The sequence below is a fragment of the Ursus americanus genome, chromosome 11, assembly GCF_024610735.1.
Source record: "Ursus americanus isolate L20-20 chromosome 11, mUrsAme1.1.p, whole genome shotgun sequence".
Taxonomy (NCBI): Eukaryota; Metazoa; Chordata; class Mammalia; order Carnivora; family Ursidae; genus Ursus; species Ursus americanus.
The window spans coordinates 74,631,927-74,649,462 of NC_142137.1; the positions used below are offsets into that span (position 1 = coordinate 74,631,927).

Sequence of the window (17,536 nt, forward strand, 5' to 3'; positions counted from 1 at the left end):
GATACACGCCCGAGTAATAGTTCCCTGCAGCTTGCACGTGGTTCTCGGCTTGAGGGACCCCCACGCGGCGGCCTGCACATGAGCAGCACGGTCACAATCACGCGACACACGTCACCCGATGCCACCCCGCCCCCTGAGAACGCTTTCCCAGAATCCAAAAGGTCCCCGGGCCCCATCTCCGGCACTGGGCTCCGGGAGGCGCAGCGTCGCCTCCTCCCGTTTCGAGGGGGACGCAGGAGCCCAGGGGCCAGCGCAGGCCCCCCTCTTGGTGCTGGAGCCCGGTGGGGAGCAGGCAGCGGGCTGGCGCGCACCTTCGGCCTCCTCCCGCTGCTGTAGCCTGCGCAGAGCGGGCTGCAGGACGAGCCGCAGCTGGTGGCTGGCGCCGAGCAGCCTCAGCAGGTGGCGGGAGCGCCAGGCGCAGCCCGTGTAGAACACCAGCTTCCGCGCCGACGGCAGCCCGTCCGGCCACACCTCAAACTTCTTCCCCTGAACCAAGAGGAGACGACATGCAACTTCATGGGGAGACCATGGGACAGCGCAAGCGCCATAAACAGCAGCCGTAACCCCGAACTGGGAAGCCACCCCGTTAGTCCCAGTTCCGTGCGCAGTGGCGGCTCGGGGCACACAGCACCCTGCGCTCAGTTGTAAGAAGGTGGCTAACGCGTCCCCTCAGCCTTGGCCAACGCCATGGGGGTGCCCGAGTCCCAGGACGGGGCGCCAGGCCTCGGTTACGCGCCCAGAGGAAGGGTCTGCCGCAAGCCTCTGTCCGGCGCCCCCGTCTGCAAGCTCCAGCCCCGAGAGCCAGGCCAGGCCCAGGGAGGCGCGGTGAGGCCAGGACAACAGGCACAGCGGCAGCTGGAGGCTGGCGGCCCCAGCGGTGTGTTTCTATGATGGACTCCTCATTTCCCTTCGTGTTCTCCCCACGGGAGATGGAAGGTCTCCTGGGATCGGAACGCCAGGGGCCAGGACAGGGGCTGCAAAGTGCTTCCCAAGGGCAGGGCCATCTATGCCCTGGACGCCCCGGGTGCAGGGGCTCGGCCTGCGCCCGCACCCCCACGGAGGACTAAGTGCCCAGGAGATGCCCTGAAGTACAAGTGTGTGCTGGGCTCTCCTGGAGGCTGAAACCCCTCCCACTTTGCCCCCCTCAGACACGTACCAAAAACACCACCTTCCCAACGTGGGACCAGGGGAAGTCATAGAGCAGCTCCGGGGCATGGCTCGTCTCCTGCAGAACCAGAGAGCCGCTCAGGAGGGTCCACTAGAGGACGAGTGTGGCCCTTCAAGGGGAAGGAGAATGGGGAGAGGGGAGTGACTGAGAGGGGGAAGGAAGAGGGGAAGGAGGTGGGGGTTGAGAGTGGAGGAAAAGGGGAGAGGGGTAGAGTAGGGATTGGAGGGGAGTGGGAGGGAGGGAGGGCGCTCCACCGGCTCTTCCCCAGCACCTGATAGATTTGCATTCCGTTGAGGGTCAGTCCCAGGATGACTGTAGGTCTGTCATCCTTCTTATCCTAAAAGAACACCAACTTCAGAGAGGCCAAGAGCCCTGTGCCTGGGGTGGTGGGTGGGTCCCACCACGGACAGCAGGATCCCATTTCTCTCTGATGCTAGAGGCCTATTACCCACCTCCCTGCCTCCTTCACCAGCCCTAACTCTCCTGTCCCCACGTAGGTGAGCTCCTGAAGCCCCAGTCATGAGCCATCAGCCCTAACTTCCTCCCAAAACAACCCGCGTTGCATGCAGACCCCGGCAGGAAAACACCAGCATCAGCCCCATTCAGCAGACTGTCTCCTTCCCGCCAGCTAGAGGCCGGGCAGCTCTCATCACAGGGAAGCCCAGTGGGGTCGGGCCACCACCCCACCCAGGTTGAACTGACTCCACACTCTGGAGCTGGAATGGCGCCCCACCCTGACAAAGCCACCCTTTTACTACAGTAGTGGGGACGCTGTCTGCCCTGTCCCGGGGCTGTGTCCCGGCTGCCCCCAGGCTCTGCTCATCTGGGGCAGAGGCAGCTCTGAGGTGGCCTCAAGTCCCGGTTCGTCCACGCCCTGACCTTGTAGAGCCTGAAGAAGTGGACAGGCACGTCCTCGAGCCGGCAGGCTTCCCTGATGAAACGCAGCACGGCCTCCGTGGGGTTCAGGCCCCGCTGCTCACGGTGCATGGCGGGCGCGTGCCTGAGGATGTAGGCACTGCCCCTCCTGGCGACGATCTGGAGAAGAGGCACAGGCCCGTCAGGCCCGGCCTGCTCCCTCCTCCCCCCCCACCCGCCCCTCAGCCGGCCCCAGGGCCGGGGCCACAGGTCCTCCCCTGGGCTGGCGAGTGGCAGGCGACGGGGGTCTTACCCACGGTGGAAAGTAGGCGTGCGGCTCGAAGTACCTCCCCACGTGCACTGGCTCCCGGTGGTTGCCCAGGTCAGCCTGCAGCCCGTAGGCCGCCAGCAGGAAGTAGGCCTCCTCCCGGTGGGCACACTGGGACCTCAGCACCCGCTCCTTCAGGTGACAGTAGTACAGGTGTCTGGCCGTCCTGTCCCTGGAAGGCAGCAGGGCGTCTGGGTGAGGGGCCGGCTCTGGCCGGGTTATCCAGGCACACCCGGTGGCCCTCTGGCTGCCTCGGGCCCTGAGCCCTCAGGGCTCCTCCGAGTTCCAGGAGTTCCCGTCCTTGTCACACCACAGGCCACTTTCCATGGTGGCACAGACCAACTTGGCCCGTGACCTCTGTGGCTGAGAGGCTTGGGCGACTCAATGCTCCAACCGGGAGTGCCAAGGTCAGACTCCTTCTCCAGTTAGGACGCTCTCCGGCGTGGTGGGTAGAGCTCCAGAGAAGAGCACATGCGCAGGGGCTAGCTGGAATCCACTGGAACGAGGAGCAGACCTAACCAACAGAAGCTCTTCCTTCTGCCGATTTTCCAACAAGAGGCAAGAGCAGGCTCCGATCTTCTAACACCATTGATATGGTTGGCCACATAGTGTAGGGCCACTGCCCTCCACCACCCTCCACTTTCCAGTTCTCCCATCGATGACTTCTCCAGACCCTTCCACACAACCACACAGCCCCACTCTCCAGACCCTTCCACACAACCACACGGCCCCACTCTCCAGAACCTTCCACACAACACATACCCCCACCCCCACCCTTCCTCCCCACCTGTCTGCCATTGGCCCACCTGCAGGAGCTCAGGGAATTCCTGGGGACACTGGCCCTCCTCTCCTGTCCCTGTTCCGGGAGCCACTCAGGTCCCTGGAGGGTCCTGGGGAGCTCTGCGATACCCTGTAAGCTCGGGGGTGGATCTCGCCAGAGAGCAGCTCCCACAAGCCAGGAGGGAGCCTGCCGGGGCGCCTGCCCGCTGACCCCTCCACCCAGGCACAGACGCCCGCAGGGGGCCGCTGAGAGCCTGGAAGCCGAGGCCGGACGGCGCCCGTTGCAAGCACAGCTCTTCAGACCCCGCACGCCCGCAGGTGCAAACCCGCCCCGGGGAGGGAAGCTGCGGGCGTGGGAAGGACACACGGCCACAGCGGATTTCAGTTAAAAAGAATTCCTGTGGCCGCCCAGCAGCAGCGCCATCATGCTTCCCACGACCTGGTTCCCGGCTGTTTTCTCCGTCCCAGAGAATGTCCTTTGACCCCAGCAAGTTACCTCAGGAGCCTTCCGTTCTCCACGTAGAACTGCACCCTGAGGAAGGTCACGAAGGGCGCGCGGGGCCGCCCACTGTCCTGTGGGAGAAGCACCGCGAGCTGACGGCGGGATGGGCCCTGGCGCGATGTCACACCCGGCTCCCCGCGTGGGCCGTTTCATGACTTTCGTGATGCTGTCTTACGTCTTGGAAGGACACCCCCCTGGCATGTCGTCTGCACACGCAGGGGCACCGCGGGCCAGCGACCGAGGCCCCGCGGGCAGCTCCGGGGCGGGCCGGCCCCAGGGACACGCGGACGCCGGCTCGCAGGGTCCGGGGACAGGCTGCCGCCCGCTGTCTAACTTACTTTGTGCCCTTCCCGCTTCCAGTCCTTGGAGAAGTACTTGCTGAGCTTCTGCTCCAAATCCATAAACATGTACTCGTTGTCTGAGGAGAGAAGCGGGGTCTTGTCAGCCAGCCCAGTGCCTGGCGCTGCCCTGCGGTCACTCGTATCTGACGGACGCCCGCGGCGCGTCGTGGGTCGGCGAGCTGACGGAGCACGTCACTATGTGTGCCGGCTCTCCCAGGTGGCGGGCGTGAGTGCCTCGTCTGCAGGAGCCCTCAGCCCAGGGCTCCTCTCCAGCCACCGACTGGGTCCTTCACAGCCAGAAACACCTGTGTGTCGGGAAACACTCACCAACCTGGAGCCCGCACACCTCTGTCCCTGTCTCTCTGCCCCTGTCTGTCTGTTCCTGTCTGTCTATCCCAGTCCCTGAGCTGCATGCAGAGGTCTCCTGCCTTGATTTTGACTATAGACCTCAGTCCCAAACATGTGCCCTCCTCACAGCCATGGGGTCACTGGAACATGACCTTCCACGACCTTCCCACCCAGAAGGTCCAGATCCCGAAGGAAGGGCTCCAGCCCCGAGACCAAGTCAGCTCAGCTGAAAGGACAGGCCACGCTGGGTGTGCACGGGGTGCTTGCCGCAGGTGGGGCAGCTCGGGCCTGCCTCCCTTGCAGAGAAGGAGTCTCGGGCATGGGGTGACCCCAATTCCTCCCTGGAACCTGCCTACCAGCTTGTTCTCAGCGAGGCCATCACGGATGTCCGGACTCAAAGGAGCTGGCCAGAAAGGGCCACTTGGCGGGAGCCAGACCCTCCCCTGGGAGCTCCCTGCTGAGTAAGTGCACCTCCCCCAGGAAGACCACTGGCAGCCCCCCCCCCGCCCCGGCCCCGTGCAGCAACCCCGGGGGCTCTTCTTGACCAGCCCCCAGCCCCTGCCAGCCCCTCCATCCTGGACTGGTTCTGCGGGGGCCCCCAACTCCTGCCTGCCCCCCACAGCCCGGCTGGTCAGCTTGTATGCCGTCTTCACTGGGTGCAGCATACGTGGACACGCACACGCACGTGCACACACTCACGCAGGTCACAGTTCAGAGAGCCGATGTGGTTCCCCGCCTGGGTTCCAATTCCCCAGCATCATCGTTCAAGCATTTGAGTTCCAGTACCATCAGCCTGAAGACGGGGGACGCTGAGCCACCAGCCACTGCTGCTCCCCAAGCTCCTGGGCCTCCTGGGGCCTCTGCTGCGACGTGTGGGTTCACCTCCAGCTGCTGAGGGCTTGATCCCTTCTTGTGAGGACCCCGGCCCGTGTCTGGGGAACTGCCCCCCGACCCGCTGCTCCATCTCATTTTCACGAGGCCTTCTTGGCCACAGGGACTCCCAAGGGCCCATTGGCTTGGCTGGCACATGTGGGAAGGAATCTCAGGGCTGCCCTAGCCCATCAGGTCCATGGGAAAGGGGGCCCTTTGGTGCTTCCCCCCACTAATGAGAGCAAGGTGGTCTCAGTGCAGAAAAGCTAGCACACGCAGAAAACAGAATGGAGCAGAAACCAGCCTCCCTCCATCCTGAGATGACTGTTTCCAACACCTGGCTCATGTCCTTTACCACTTACGTGACCCTCTCTTCGGGTTCCAATGTGCCCCTAAAGCTACTCTAAACCCTCAAATACCAGACGCTGCCAAGAGCAGAGGGAACACTTCCTCCCCCACTTCCTGCAGACAGTGACAGCAACTGCAGAACCCAAGGGCAGAAACCAGCTCCCACCAGCCCAGGGGCGCGCCTCATGCCGATTTAAAAGCAGAAAGCCCAGGCAACCTTTGCTCATCTGGGGAACAGGTAGGAGGAAGAGCACGTGCAGCTGCCTGCCCTACACCCGCCCAACGTCCCCGGGGAGCGCCACGTCTCTGGGGGACAAGCCCTGGACCCTGCAGAGTCTGGCAAGCATCCGAACAAAGTGTTTAGCCCCTGCGGGCCTTCAGCTGTTCCTTCATTCCTTCGTCAGAAGTCTACCCCCTGCACCCGAGGGCAGAACATTCCCCGCATGCCCAGCCACGCGTGGCCCAGCCCAGAACCCTAGCGGGGCCGTGGTGGCTCAACCCCTGCCCAGGCAGGCGGCCTGAGGGGCTGGAGGCCATGCAGGACCATGGAGGCCCGTGAAGGCAAACTCCCACATGGACACGGGCTTTAAGTGGTGCGGCTCAGGGAGGGGACAGCACCACGGCCCCGACTGCTGCCCAGAGATCCAGGCCCCCAAGGCCGCACCCACCCTGGGCCTTCATGAATTCATCGTGCATCCCCGAGCCCCTCTTTGCAAGGCGAGCTCCAGCACTTGGCCACGCAGGTCCTGGAAGATGAGGTGTGCGTCCGGGGCCGTGGGTCCCCAGCCCTCCCCCAACAGATACCCCACAGCTCGGCCCCCACTGGGGCCCCCCAGGAAGTCGGGGCCTTCTGCAGCCATGATGAGCTCCGTCCCATGAACCAGGAATAATTCCATTCATGAAGCATAAAAACCCAAACCCTGGCACCTCCCCAAAATAAATGGGCTTTTATGCAAATGTTCATTTCCTTTGATGTCTCACCCACGAGGACCCAGACACAGAGCGGCAGCCATCCAATGGTTAAAACGGGGGTTGTGGGAGCAAAGCTACCCATTAACTTAGCTTTCTGTGCAGAATGGGGAAAGTCCACCAATATTAAACTTTAACAGCAAAGCCACATTCTGCCGCTGCGGGCTCTGCTGTCTGCCTGCTCGCAGCCCTGTCTGTGCTTCAGGGACGGGAACAGGAAGTGCTGCCTGACAGACAGCAGAGCGGGCGGTCGGCCGGGGGCCCTGCCATCCCCCCCAAGCCTGGGCGGCTGACACAGGGTGCCCTAAGGCCACACCAGGGGGCACTGAAGGGTCAGGCAGCCCCGAACAGGAATTTCTCTACCAGCCGGGAGGTGAGGACGATGACACGGGACAAAGGCCCTGGACACCACGTCGGGGCTGTGGCGGGATCGTGTCCTTCAGAGACACTTTAGAATCTGTGGGGTGAAATCACCGCCAAGTGCCCCCGCAGGAGGGGCTGGGGCCCTCGGGGCCCTGCTTTCCCACGGGGTCTCCCCCTTCTCACTCACTGCCCCCCCATCCCTGACCTGGACACAGCCTGGGGACGCCCGCCCACCCACCCACCTGCGGCTGGGGACGGAGGCCTGGAGAGTTCAGGCAGAGGGCTGACGGACGGAACAGACCCTCTTTCTCTGGTGCTTCATCTCGGCGTATTGGGGAAAGAGTGCTGTATACTGATAGCCCCAAAGCCCCAGTGAACGATGACAGCCGTCCCAGTCATAGCACAAACAGGTACAAACAGGTGCTCAGGCGCCCTCCCCCTGGGGCCACCCTCAGAGCCCCCTGGGGCGGCCCTGTCTCCCACGCACAGGCAGCCCCTTGAGGTCTCCTGCTTCCCTCCTCCCCCTGGGACCCCTCCACCGAGCCCGGGGTTCTGCAGAGCCCTGGACCTGGGGGTCGTAGAGGGAACCCCGCAGGATGGGAGACAAGGCTGGGTGGCTCCCTGCCTCCTTCCGCCAGCACACCCCACCCCTGGGTTTCATCCGGTAGAGTCCCAGGAAAGGTTTCTTTTGGACCCAGGGCTCTGCTGTTGGACCGATGTTTCCAGAACCCGGGACACAAATGGCTCCTGGACAGCAGAATCGGACGAGCAGGCCTAGCCCAGGGGTCCCCGTTCACTGTTTTTTCCAGAAAGAACCAGAGTAGATCGGGAGTCTACTCTGCTCTTCCCTGAGAACGGCCGAGGGTGCACACACGTGAGCATGTGTAAGTGTGCAAGCACGGGAACGTCTGTGTGTGCATGTGAGCGCGAGTGTGCTCAGCGCAGCGTGGCATTGCCCAGACAACCTGGGTGCACACTAGAGCACGTCGGCTATGGGCGGCACAGGCAGGCACCCCTTGGCCCTTCCCCGAAGAGGCGGGTGCCCCTGGGCAGGGGTCCCCTGGGCGGGGTCATTGGGGGTAATGCTGACTTACTTCTGACCACACTCAGGCCAAAGAAGTGGGCGTCTCTGATGCTGGCCATGTCACACACCTGCTGAAAGAGCTCACGACCAGTGGCCTGCACCTGTAAGACATGGGGGGGCTCAGGGCCTGGAGACGGGGTGCGCAGTCTGAGGGGGGCAGGAGGGCCACCGCTGCTTCCCACCCAGGCTCCCTGGTGCCTGCCCAAGCTGGACACTGGAGGCCCGCCCACCCAGCCGGGCGGTGAGAGACCGCGGGTGTGGGGAGCCTGCTGTCTCTGTCCTGGCCCGTGCGGGGACGCCCAGGGACGGGGGTGGGCAGTGTTCTCCATGCCCCGCAGGGCATCCCCACAGGCCTTTCTCCTCAATGTACACCCACCTCACCCAGGCCACTCCTGAAGGCAGGGCTGGGGTGTGGGCACCCCAGAAATGGGTCCCTGTTGCTGGACACCCAGAAGGGGCTGAGGGTGCTCCGAGGGTCCCTGGCCCCACCAACCACCCCCTCGGGCTGGACGGGCGGCTGTGGGGTCTGAGTCTTGCGCCTTTGTGGACCTACCCACGTCAGCCTCCCTACAGGCACCTCCTGCCGGGGGTCAGTCCCCTGCCTCAGGGAACGCCAGCCCCCCATCACCCGCGAAGCCCGCAGCTCCCACTCGCAGGGTCAGGAGCCGCCCACACCCCGTGCATGGGACGGCTCCCCAGGTGTGTGTCGTCTGTGCACGCAGGTCAGGTGCTCTCCTCCGACATCCGCTGTCCCGTCCATTTCCCGTTACCCCAACACCAGTCCACCTCAAGCCTGCACCCGATTCCAGCAGGTGTTCCCAGTTGCAGCTGTCTCACGAAGGCCAACTTCTCTACACTTTGGGCGGTGCTGGACCAGAGACAGTCCGCCCTCGCTCTGGCCGCTCCTCTGTCCCGGGTCCCCTGGCACGGCCACGTCTGCACCTGCCGGTGCCTCTCCGCTGTGCGTCTGGTGTGCGCCTCTGTCCTCTGCATCTCCCAGAGCTGCGGGCTGGTGCGTCTGGCGTCACGGTCCCTCGTGGCCAGGGCGCGTCTCCGGCGCACAAGGGAGGCCCCACCCACGTTGTCCGTGGCAAACTCCTCGCCTGCTGGGGGCCACCCAGGCTCCGGCCCCCGCAGCAAGAAGGAGTGCCCTCCACACAAACCAGAGCAGTGGGAGGACAGGTCTGCGCCACGCACAACGCCCGCGGGCTCTCGCCCCGCTAGGAAAGGAGTGCACCCAGGCACGGCGCAGCCCCTGGGATTCCAGAAGCGTCTCTCCACCGTCTCAAGTCAAATGACGCGGCTCTATTTTCAGGGATGAATCGCCGTAATATCGGCTTCATCGTCATCCATTACATTTGGCAGCAGACATGGGGTCAAGCCTGCCACGCGGTGATGCGTACTCCCAGCAAGGGTCTTCTCGGACATTACTTCCTAAAACCCGGATGTACAGACATGTGCGGGCAAGCATGGGGGCCCGTCATGGCTCACGCTGTGGCACACCCTGAGAGTTGGCTGGCGGGGTGTCGGTGCCCCGCTGTAGGGCCTGTAGCCTGCCTCGGTATGCCCCGTCACTGGCGGGGACTCGCCACCTCACCCAGAGGGTTTCACATGTTGCTGGGTCCTCCGGTTAAAACCCGCCAGCGACGCTCAGGGAGGAGACAGGTGAAGGCCGCTGTCCCACCCCGCCCTCCTCTCCCCACACAAGTCCTCCTCCTGCCTCCTCCCCAGGCCAGAGCCACCTCGAGGGACGCAGGGAACCCCTGGACACCCTCCGATCAGCTCCAGCTCCTCATCACCAGATGGGTAAACTGAAGCTTGGAGAGACTGTCGCTAAATCCAGAAGTGAGTGTGTTCCTGAGCACGTAATTTCCGGGAGACTTCACTTCACCATCACCAGCGAGCCGGGTGCGGTCCACCCGCCAGAGGCAGCGGGAAGCGTCAGTGCAGGACACGGGACGTGGGACGCGGGACACGGTGCAGAGCCCTCCCTCTCCGCCAAGCCTTGCTCATGTTAGGGCCACATTAGCATGAACCGCTCTTGCCCTGGGGATTTAAACAACATCTCTGGGCCCAGCTAACTTTCTAGGGGTTTTCCTGTCCCTCTCAACTCAACGGAAACACATCAAGGGAGAGCAGAAAGGGGACAGAGATTCCTTCCCCTGACGGGCCGGCAGCCCAAGCAGCAGCCAGCCACGTCCCTCGCTGTCCCCTGGAAGGAGGTGCTGGGACGTGAACTTCCTCCTCCGCCAGCAGTGTGCACCAGGGACCTTCCGTTCAAGGCCAGGTGAGAGGGCGGTCCTTCCTGGCACCTCGCAGACCCAGAGCCTGCTGCCCCAGAGGGTATGCCCCCGCAGGGTCCACTCTTCACCCCGATGTGAGGGCACGCACCGACTCAGCGCTCACCCCAGTTTGGGCCTCCGTGTCCCCCTTTGTAAAATCAGACTGAGAGAACGAGCTAGAGCGCACGCAGAGGGTTAAGTGGGCCAGTGTGCATAACCCCCCCGCGAGTGCTCAGCACGGGGCTTCTAGTACGGGGGGGGGGGTATGATGCTGGCGGTAGTGGGGCAATGGTCATCTGGATACCAGAGACTGCCTGGATCAGGGGAACTTAACGCCCCTTCACTTTTCACTCAAACAATTGATAAGAACTGGGAAGAACCACCATTTCCCCAACCTGAACCTGACCTGTCCTGCCCACGGCCCACCAGGAAGGGTCCAGAGCACAGCGTACATCAGAGCTGCAACAGGTGCTAGCCGGGGGGGCTCGAAGTCGCTGGCGTGGCACCACGGTGGGTACACCCTCTGTAAGTCCAGTGTGTCCCCACTGACGTTTGCTCCACGACCAGTCCCCATGCACCCCGACAGCGATACACGGCGAAGGGGATCTGCGCCCCAGGCCCACCACGCACCTCTGGGGAGGTCTCTAACAGTACCCGCCCCACCCCTACTCTCTCCAAACACCCCTGATCTCCTGCTTCTCCTACTTAGGGTGTTGCCTGTCTAGGGAGAGGGGACAGAGCTGGACAGTCTCCAGGGGGACGGGATGCTGGCTGACACTTCCCGTGACCATGGGCCACCCTGGAAATGATCACCTGGGGACCACTCCGTCCCCGGGGTGACCGGCGGCATGGGAAAGGGCAGCTTGGTGCCGAGGTCATGACCGCACACAGGACTTGCCACATCTCCAAGGTGTGTGGGTCCCCCGGAAGCGGGCTATCCAGAGCCTGGTGACTCCGGGAAGTTTGTCCGCGGTCAGGTAGACAAGCCACTTCTTGTTGCCCATCTTGGATTTTTAAACAACTGCACGGTCTGATGGAGATTTGTGGAAAAGCCACGCGGCTTGGTCACGAGTTCAGGCGTTTCAGGCCTCCGGAGAAATGCTCCAGTGAATCTTGACCTGCTCTTGAGATGAGGCTTCCGTGGGCTGGCAGGCAAACGGCTGAATTACTGGGTTACACGATCGGTATGTCACGAGAGGGGACCTGAGTAATGGGAGAGGCGCCTCTCGAGGAGCCTGTCCAAGCGAAGCCATGGCCCGCTGTCTTTCCGCAGCCCCGGCGCTGGCGCTCAGAGGGAGGGCAGGCAGCCCCAGGGGGGCCTCCGCTGGCGGGGGGCACGGGTCCCTGCACTTGCCTGGGGGAGGCAGAGGCCGGGGCCAGCCGGGCCCTCACTGGTGGGTGTCCCCGGGGCAGGGGGAAGGTGCTCGGGAAGGGCCAAGATGCCGCCTCCCTGAAGACGCAGGGCAGGTGGGCTATCAGAGACCTCCGGCAAAGTGGGCTCACTACAGAACCCAAATGCAGCCGATGGAGAATAAAGGGGAAGAACGGCCAAACTGAGCCCAGGGCCTCGCCAACCGCGTACGTGTCTGAACGCCACAAAGCTTTGGTGTTTGAGATGAATCGTGCCACAGAATGCCACTTACTTCCTAACAGTATCACCTTGTTGGAAGAGGGGACCTATGACAGTAGTCTCTGCCCACCCCCCATGGCCCCCCACAATCACCCCACAGTGACTCCCCACGGTCCCCCCCATGGTCTCCTCACAGTCCCCCCATGGTCACTCCCACGGTCACCCCCATGGTCTCCCCACGGTCTCCCCATGGTCATCCCCATGGAACCCCCACAATCACCCCACAGTCACCCCCCACCGTCCCCCCCAAGGTCATTCCCATGGTCTCCTCACAGTCCCCCTGTGGTCACTCCCACGGTCACCCCCATGGTCTCCCCACGGTCTCCCCATGGTCATCCCCATGGAACCCCCACAATCACCCCACAGTCACCCCCCACCGTCCCCCCCAAGGTCATTCCCATGGTCTCCTCACAGTCCCCCTGTGGTCACTCCCACGGTCACCCCCATGGTCTCCCCACGGTCTCCCCATGGTCATCCCCATGGAACCCCCACAATCACCCCACAGTCACCCCCCACCGTCCCCCCCAAGGTCATTCCCATGGTCTCCTCACAGTCCCCCTGTGGTCACTCCCACGGTCACCCCCATGGTCTCCCCATGGTCTTCCCATGGAACCCCCACAGTCGCCCATGGTCTCCCTCCATAGTCCCCCCACAGTTACCCCTACAGTCACCCCCCATAGTCACCCCCCATGGTCTCCCGTAGGTCCCCCCACAATCACCCCCCACAGTCCCTCCCCACAGTCACCCCCACCATCTCCCCCACAGTCACAACCACCATAACCCCCACGGTTCCCCCCATGGTCACCCCACCCTCAGCTCTCCCCCGCACTCACCCCTACAACCAGCCGCAGCTGCTCCCGCGTGGGCAGCAGAACCAGGACGTCCCTGGGCTCCGTGGTCATCTCGCTATGTCACGTCGCTCTCGTGGCGGCATGCAGGCTCTCAGGATGGGGCCCCTTCCATGGCCTCCTGCAGGGAAGAACTGGTCAAGGGCACGGCTAGGGAGGGGCTGAGCTGCCCACAGCTGTGTGCCACCCAGACGGACACGGGCCATGTGTCACCACTGGTTAGGCCCTCCCCGGCCACCCGGCCACAGGTGGGGAACATAACACCCCAGACTCACCAGGGGACCAGGCGCCTCTTGAGCTCCTGGCTGGGGAAGTAAGTGGAAGACGAGCGGGGCCAGAAATCCAGCCCGTGGCTGGGCCGGGACAAGGTCCAGGCTTATAAATAGCTGGGACACGTGCACGTTGATTGGAATGCAAATAAACAGTGCCGGGCTGGCCCCACCCTCCCCTGCCACCGGCTGACCCCACCTCCCCCAGGGCCCACCTCACAGCCCCCCTGCGCCTCAGCCAGCACTGCCCCCTCCTTTCCAGGGACCAGGACAAAGGGTCACGTAGAAGCCCACGCGGACCACGCAAGTGCCGGAACCAGGATCATTCCTGAGGCTCCCGGAGAAGCTGGAGGGAGAGCGAGGGCAGGGCCCGCAGATCCCAGAAGGGCACCTGGAGTATCGGGGCCCCCAGCCAGGTCCCTAGCACCCCCTCCTGTGGAGGGGAACGAATCAGGAATGAATGGATCAGCAACACTGTTCCCGAAACGAACGTCCTGTAGGCTCCGACTCCCTTTAGCGGCAGAGACCCATGCCGCGGTCCCTGGCCGAGTGTCACCTCCTACCTGCCCCACAGTGAGTAATACTGCCACAGGGGAAGGCCGGGGGAGCTGCCCCCCCGTGAACTCTGACCTCTGGGAAGAAGGGTGGCCCCAGACCGGAATGAGGGGGCTTCGGCTTGGCATGTTCCTGCTCCTGGGGCATCCAGGGGTCCCGGGAGGGGGGCTGGGCAGGTCCTGGGAAATCAGGTCCCGCTGCCCTGTCTGCTCTCGCCCTGCAGGTGTGAGGAGGTCGGGGACGCAGACGAGGAGAGGGAGCTCTCCCAGCCCTGCCCCTCCGCCCATCGCCCCTTCCACCCAGACTCGGGACCCTGTAGGCCGAGCCGGTCACCTGAGAATCTGAGAGGCCACTGCCCTGTCTTTTTCTCTCCAGAGCAGATGCAAAGCTGTCCATCATCGGACACATGTGTATCCTTTCCGCTGGCAAGTTAACCATTTTTAAAAAGGCAAATAGCACCTGAGAACACATGCCGGTTCTCGTGATATCCACTGGCTTCCGATGGCCTGTGACCCAGTGACTAACGGTCACCATACAGGATGGCGGGAACTGCTCCTTTCCCAGAGCATCTGAGCACACGGAGAGGCCGTGGAGCAGCAGGCGACCCTGCAGAGCACACACGTGTGCACATGTGCACGCGCACGCACAGACCATGGAGGAACCATTGGCAAGCGGTGGTCCTCTCACGGAAGGAGTGCTGAGAACCAGTGCCAACATCCGGCCATGGTGCGTCTGGCCTCAGTGTTCTCCCCTCACCGTGGGTGGGACCCCACTGCTTGTGTGGGTGCTGGCTGGGTTTCACAGGACTTTTGGCTAATGAGCTGCAAACACCTCTAGTGATAAAAAAGGAAGAGAAACCCCTGCATTCCTACCAACAAGTGGGATTAAGGGATGGTCATAAAGACGGCAAGCCCCCGACCCCCACCCCCGCCCACCTGCCTCACAAAGCCGCTCAGGAGGCTGCAAGTCCCAGGGCCATGGCGTGGCCACGCCACCCCGAGCTGAGCTCGGGAGGTCGTCTCCCGGGAAGCCTGCTCCGCCAGCCTGGGGCTGGCTCCCCGCCCTCCGCACCTGTCCACCTGTAGACAACCACTGTTCTCAGGCTTATCAAGAAGATAAGAGCTTTCCTCCTTTGGGGAAACAGAAACGTGGCGAGACCCCAAAAGACACGCCCCTTCTGAACGCCTGTCTTCTGAACGAGCTTGTCTCCATCACTGTGGGGAGGGGCGGGGAGAGCCGCCAGGGAAGGAGGCGGCTCCCCTGCACCCTGGACCATCCCAGCCACCCTGCCCGCCCCTCACCGTGGCACCCGGAGGTTCGCCATGTGCTGGAGACTTGCTCTTCATCCTCTGCTAAGAATGTTCTGAAAATAAAGCTTCGGAAATGGAAGTCCACAAAACACTGGGTCCACAAAGCAGTGCGGGAACACCGTTCAGCAACGCCGGGGCACGAAGGGGCCGGGACGAGAACCGATACCCAAAGTACCGTGCTGCCCGGGACGCGCCAGCCCACAGCACGCGTTTTGTGTGAGTCCCTAAAACGTCCAGAAAAGGCAACAGCCACAGAGGCAGAAAGCGGGTTTGTGGCGCCTGGGCTGGAGGGATGCGTACAGGCCGCAGCTGGTTTCAGGGTGGCGGGAACGTCCCACAGCGAGATGGCGGTGGTTGCACGGCTCACAGTTCCACCAAACTGCGTTAAACCGTTTGCTGAAAAGGAATGTATTTTACAGTATTTCAATCATACCCCAATGAAGCTACTGAAATACTGAACACATTATAGTGCCATAGAAAAACACAGAAGTCCTTCACCAGATGCCAGAGCTGGGACCCTGCCCGGCAGGCGCGTCGTGAGCACACGTGTGGGTGCGTGCGGAGCACACAGCCTTGATCATGGAGGACACTGGGGCGCCGGCCTCTCCTCCAAGCCCACTCCCGCGCAGCTGGTGACGCGGCCTGCCCTTTTCCTGCGTTGGTCTGCTTGTGGTCACAATCATAGGGGTTAGGACTCTGCATTCAGAGGTTATGCTGCTTAGGTGGGGGCTGTGACAGGGTCTGGCTGTGGCCTTCCCTCGCCTGCGCCCCAGCGTGCATACGCTGTGCGTCTTCCTGTGGCACCCGGCCTGCGGACCCCGAGGGTCCTCACAGCACCCCCCAAAAGTGCTTCCCTCGTTCTCACTGTTCCCCGAATGGAGGGGTGCCCAGGGGCAACCTAGTTCGCTCACTTTATTAGCAGGGAAACAGAGGTGCAGAAAGCAAACCCGCTGAGAGCCTTCTGGAACCCCACAGGGAGCACACACTCTTATTAGCGATGCTGGAAGGAGAGCTCAGCATTTGGGGGAGCGGGGTCCATCTGCAGCACTGGGGCAGGGCGGGGGGGCTCCCTGTCCCCGAAGGAGCAGGAAGAGCTTGCCGAGGGAGGGGAAGGGCAGCGGGAGGCTCTGTGCTGACCGCACAGGACTGTGTTTTGCTTGCCGCCCAGGCGGAATTCTTGACCGCAATTAAACCACAGCCCCACGGCAGGCGGGGCGTGTGGGAGGGCCACGCAGCCAGAGCCACCGTCGGGCCCCATGGCCGCGCCCGCTGCCTCTTCTCTTCACCGACCGTTGTGTGGGCTGCGGCAGGAGTCGCGGCAGGGCCACCTGCTTTGTCGGACAGACGCTGCCGCGCATGACTTCACAGGCTCCTCGAGGTCGAACGACAAGCACTGTCCCCGCCATCCTGGACGCGGACCCCCGGGGCTCACACTCATCCACCCACAAGCCCCCACGGCACACAGCCATAGGGTGCATCTGGGAACAGGGACAGGACAGCGACATGACAGTGACACACCAGGGGAGCAAGGGGGCCGAGGACCTCTGGAGCCAGAGGCTGGTGGGGGACCCGTGTCCCATGGATGCGGCAGGACCAGGGCTATGAATGTTGCGCCTGCAGGAGCATGAGGCCTTCAGGCCCCAGGGGAGGGACCACCCTGGGTGCACAGGGACCACTGCCTGCCAGGCCCACACTGTGCGAGCGTCTCTTCCCACGAGACAACATAGGTCAGAACCCCCCGCAGCCCGTGGCCCCTGAGACAGGCCCTGCCCGGCCCCCAGGCAGGAGGGTCACCAGGCCAGGGGCGGGTGGCTAGCTGGGACAGAGGTCATCGACCACCTGCCCCTTCATGGAACACCGTCTCTTAACGGCCATGAATCTTTCAGAAACGGGGGCACAAAACCGTTGAATTCGTTGTATCTCAATGGCGGGTGGCTTTTGTGTCAATGCTCATGGAAGGGCTCCCTTCCGAGAGACGAATCACAGCAGACACGTGTTCTCAGAAAGATCAGCGTCCCGTTGAGCGAGGGGCTCCTTAACAGAAGAGCATCTGAGCGCCAGGAGCGGGCAGCACGGGAACCGTCTGCCGCGAGGGGCCCCAGGTGCCAACACGGGTCCCCCAGGAGCCCCCAGACCTGGGTCTGGCAGACAAGGAGAGGGATGTGTTCTTGTTCCCGGGCTGGGGGCCACAGCATGCCCCCCACGTACCTGGGAGATGGGAGGAGGCCCCCCACCGGCAGTACCAATTGATGCATTTGTCACAACGTGATGCTGTATTTCCAGCCTCCCTGCACCGGGGTCTCCCCTGCAAGGCCCTGAAGGCTCCCGGAGAGCCCAAGGGAGGGGGTGCCCCGCGCACGCCCCACAGAGCACCAGGTGAGGCGGTGGCCGGCAGCCTGGGGGCCTCTTTGGGGGCAAAGACGAGTGGTGGCCAGTGAGATCGGCTTGTTGGCGAGTGGGGTTTGCCTGCCGAGAAGGGGTCCCGCCTCAGGCTCCCCCTCCTCCCGCGCACACAGCCTGCCCCAGGACAGCGCCAGCCTCCAGGACGTCCACTCAGACAACGCTACATCAGTTCCCTCTTGGGCATGGCATTTAACGGCGGAGAAACAAGACATCTACCTCATTCCATCCTGCCCCGCCCCTCCATTCTGGGGGGAGTCCCTGTGGACAGGGGCCCTTGTCACCC

General features: G+C 63.3%; 1 protein-coding gene and 1 long non-coding RNA gene across 8 annotated transcripts in view; one reads left to right on the forward strand and one right to left on the reverse strand.

Moving 5' to 3' along the window:
* FRMD1 (FERM domain containing 1) overlaps positions 1–17,536 on the reverse strand; it is a 35,519-nt gene that overhangs the window by 5,712 nt on the left and 12,271 nt on the right. For 3 of the 6 annotated variants that reach the window (XR_006775078.2, XR_006775079.2, XM_045770627.2), the window contains exons 1-9: positions 8,510–8,581; positions 7,967–8,057; positions 3,972–4,051; positions 3,628–3,704; positions 2,337–2,523; positions 2,048–2,203; positions 1,440–1,505; positions 1,157–1,225; positions 312–486 (exon numbers count right to left, since the gene is read on the reverse strand). Coding sequence is in view for 4 of the 6 variants with exons in the window: in XM_045770627.2 (XP_045626583.1) it covers positions 312–486; positions 1,157–1,225; positions 1,440–1,505; positions 2,048–2,203; positions 2,337–2,523; positions 3,628–3,704; positions 3,972–4,051; positions 7,967–8,057; positions 8,510–8,581 (973 nt within the window). In the remaining 2 variants the exon portion in view is untranslated. Of the gene's footprint in view, positions 1–311; positions 487–1,156; positions 1,226–1,439; positions 1,506–2,047; positions 2,204–2,336; positions 2,524–3,627; positions 3,705–3,971; positions 4,052–7,966; positions 8,058–8,509; positions 8,582–12,701; positions 12,844–12,991; positions 13,084–17,536 lie in introns of those variants that run through there. The other 3 variants (XM_045770628.2, XM_087865688.1, XM_087865689.1) reach the window with 3 other exon arrangements.
* LOC148109304 (uncharacterized) lies at positions 6,660–15,838 on the forward strand. 2 transcript variants are annotated; one of them, XR_015726177.1, is made up of 7 exons: positions 6,660–6,882; positions 7,088–7,282; positions 7,571–7,756; positions 7,983–10,243; positions 10,606–11,422; positions 13,248–13,558; positions 13,764–15,838. It is a non-coding gene; the product is annotated as an uncharacterized LOC148109304 (long non-coding RNA). The 2 variants fall into 2 exon arrangements; XR_015726176.1 differs by having other exon boundaries at positions 13,916–15,838.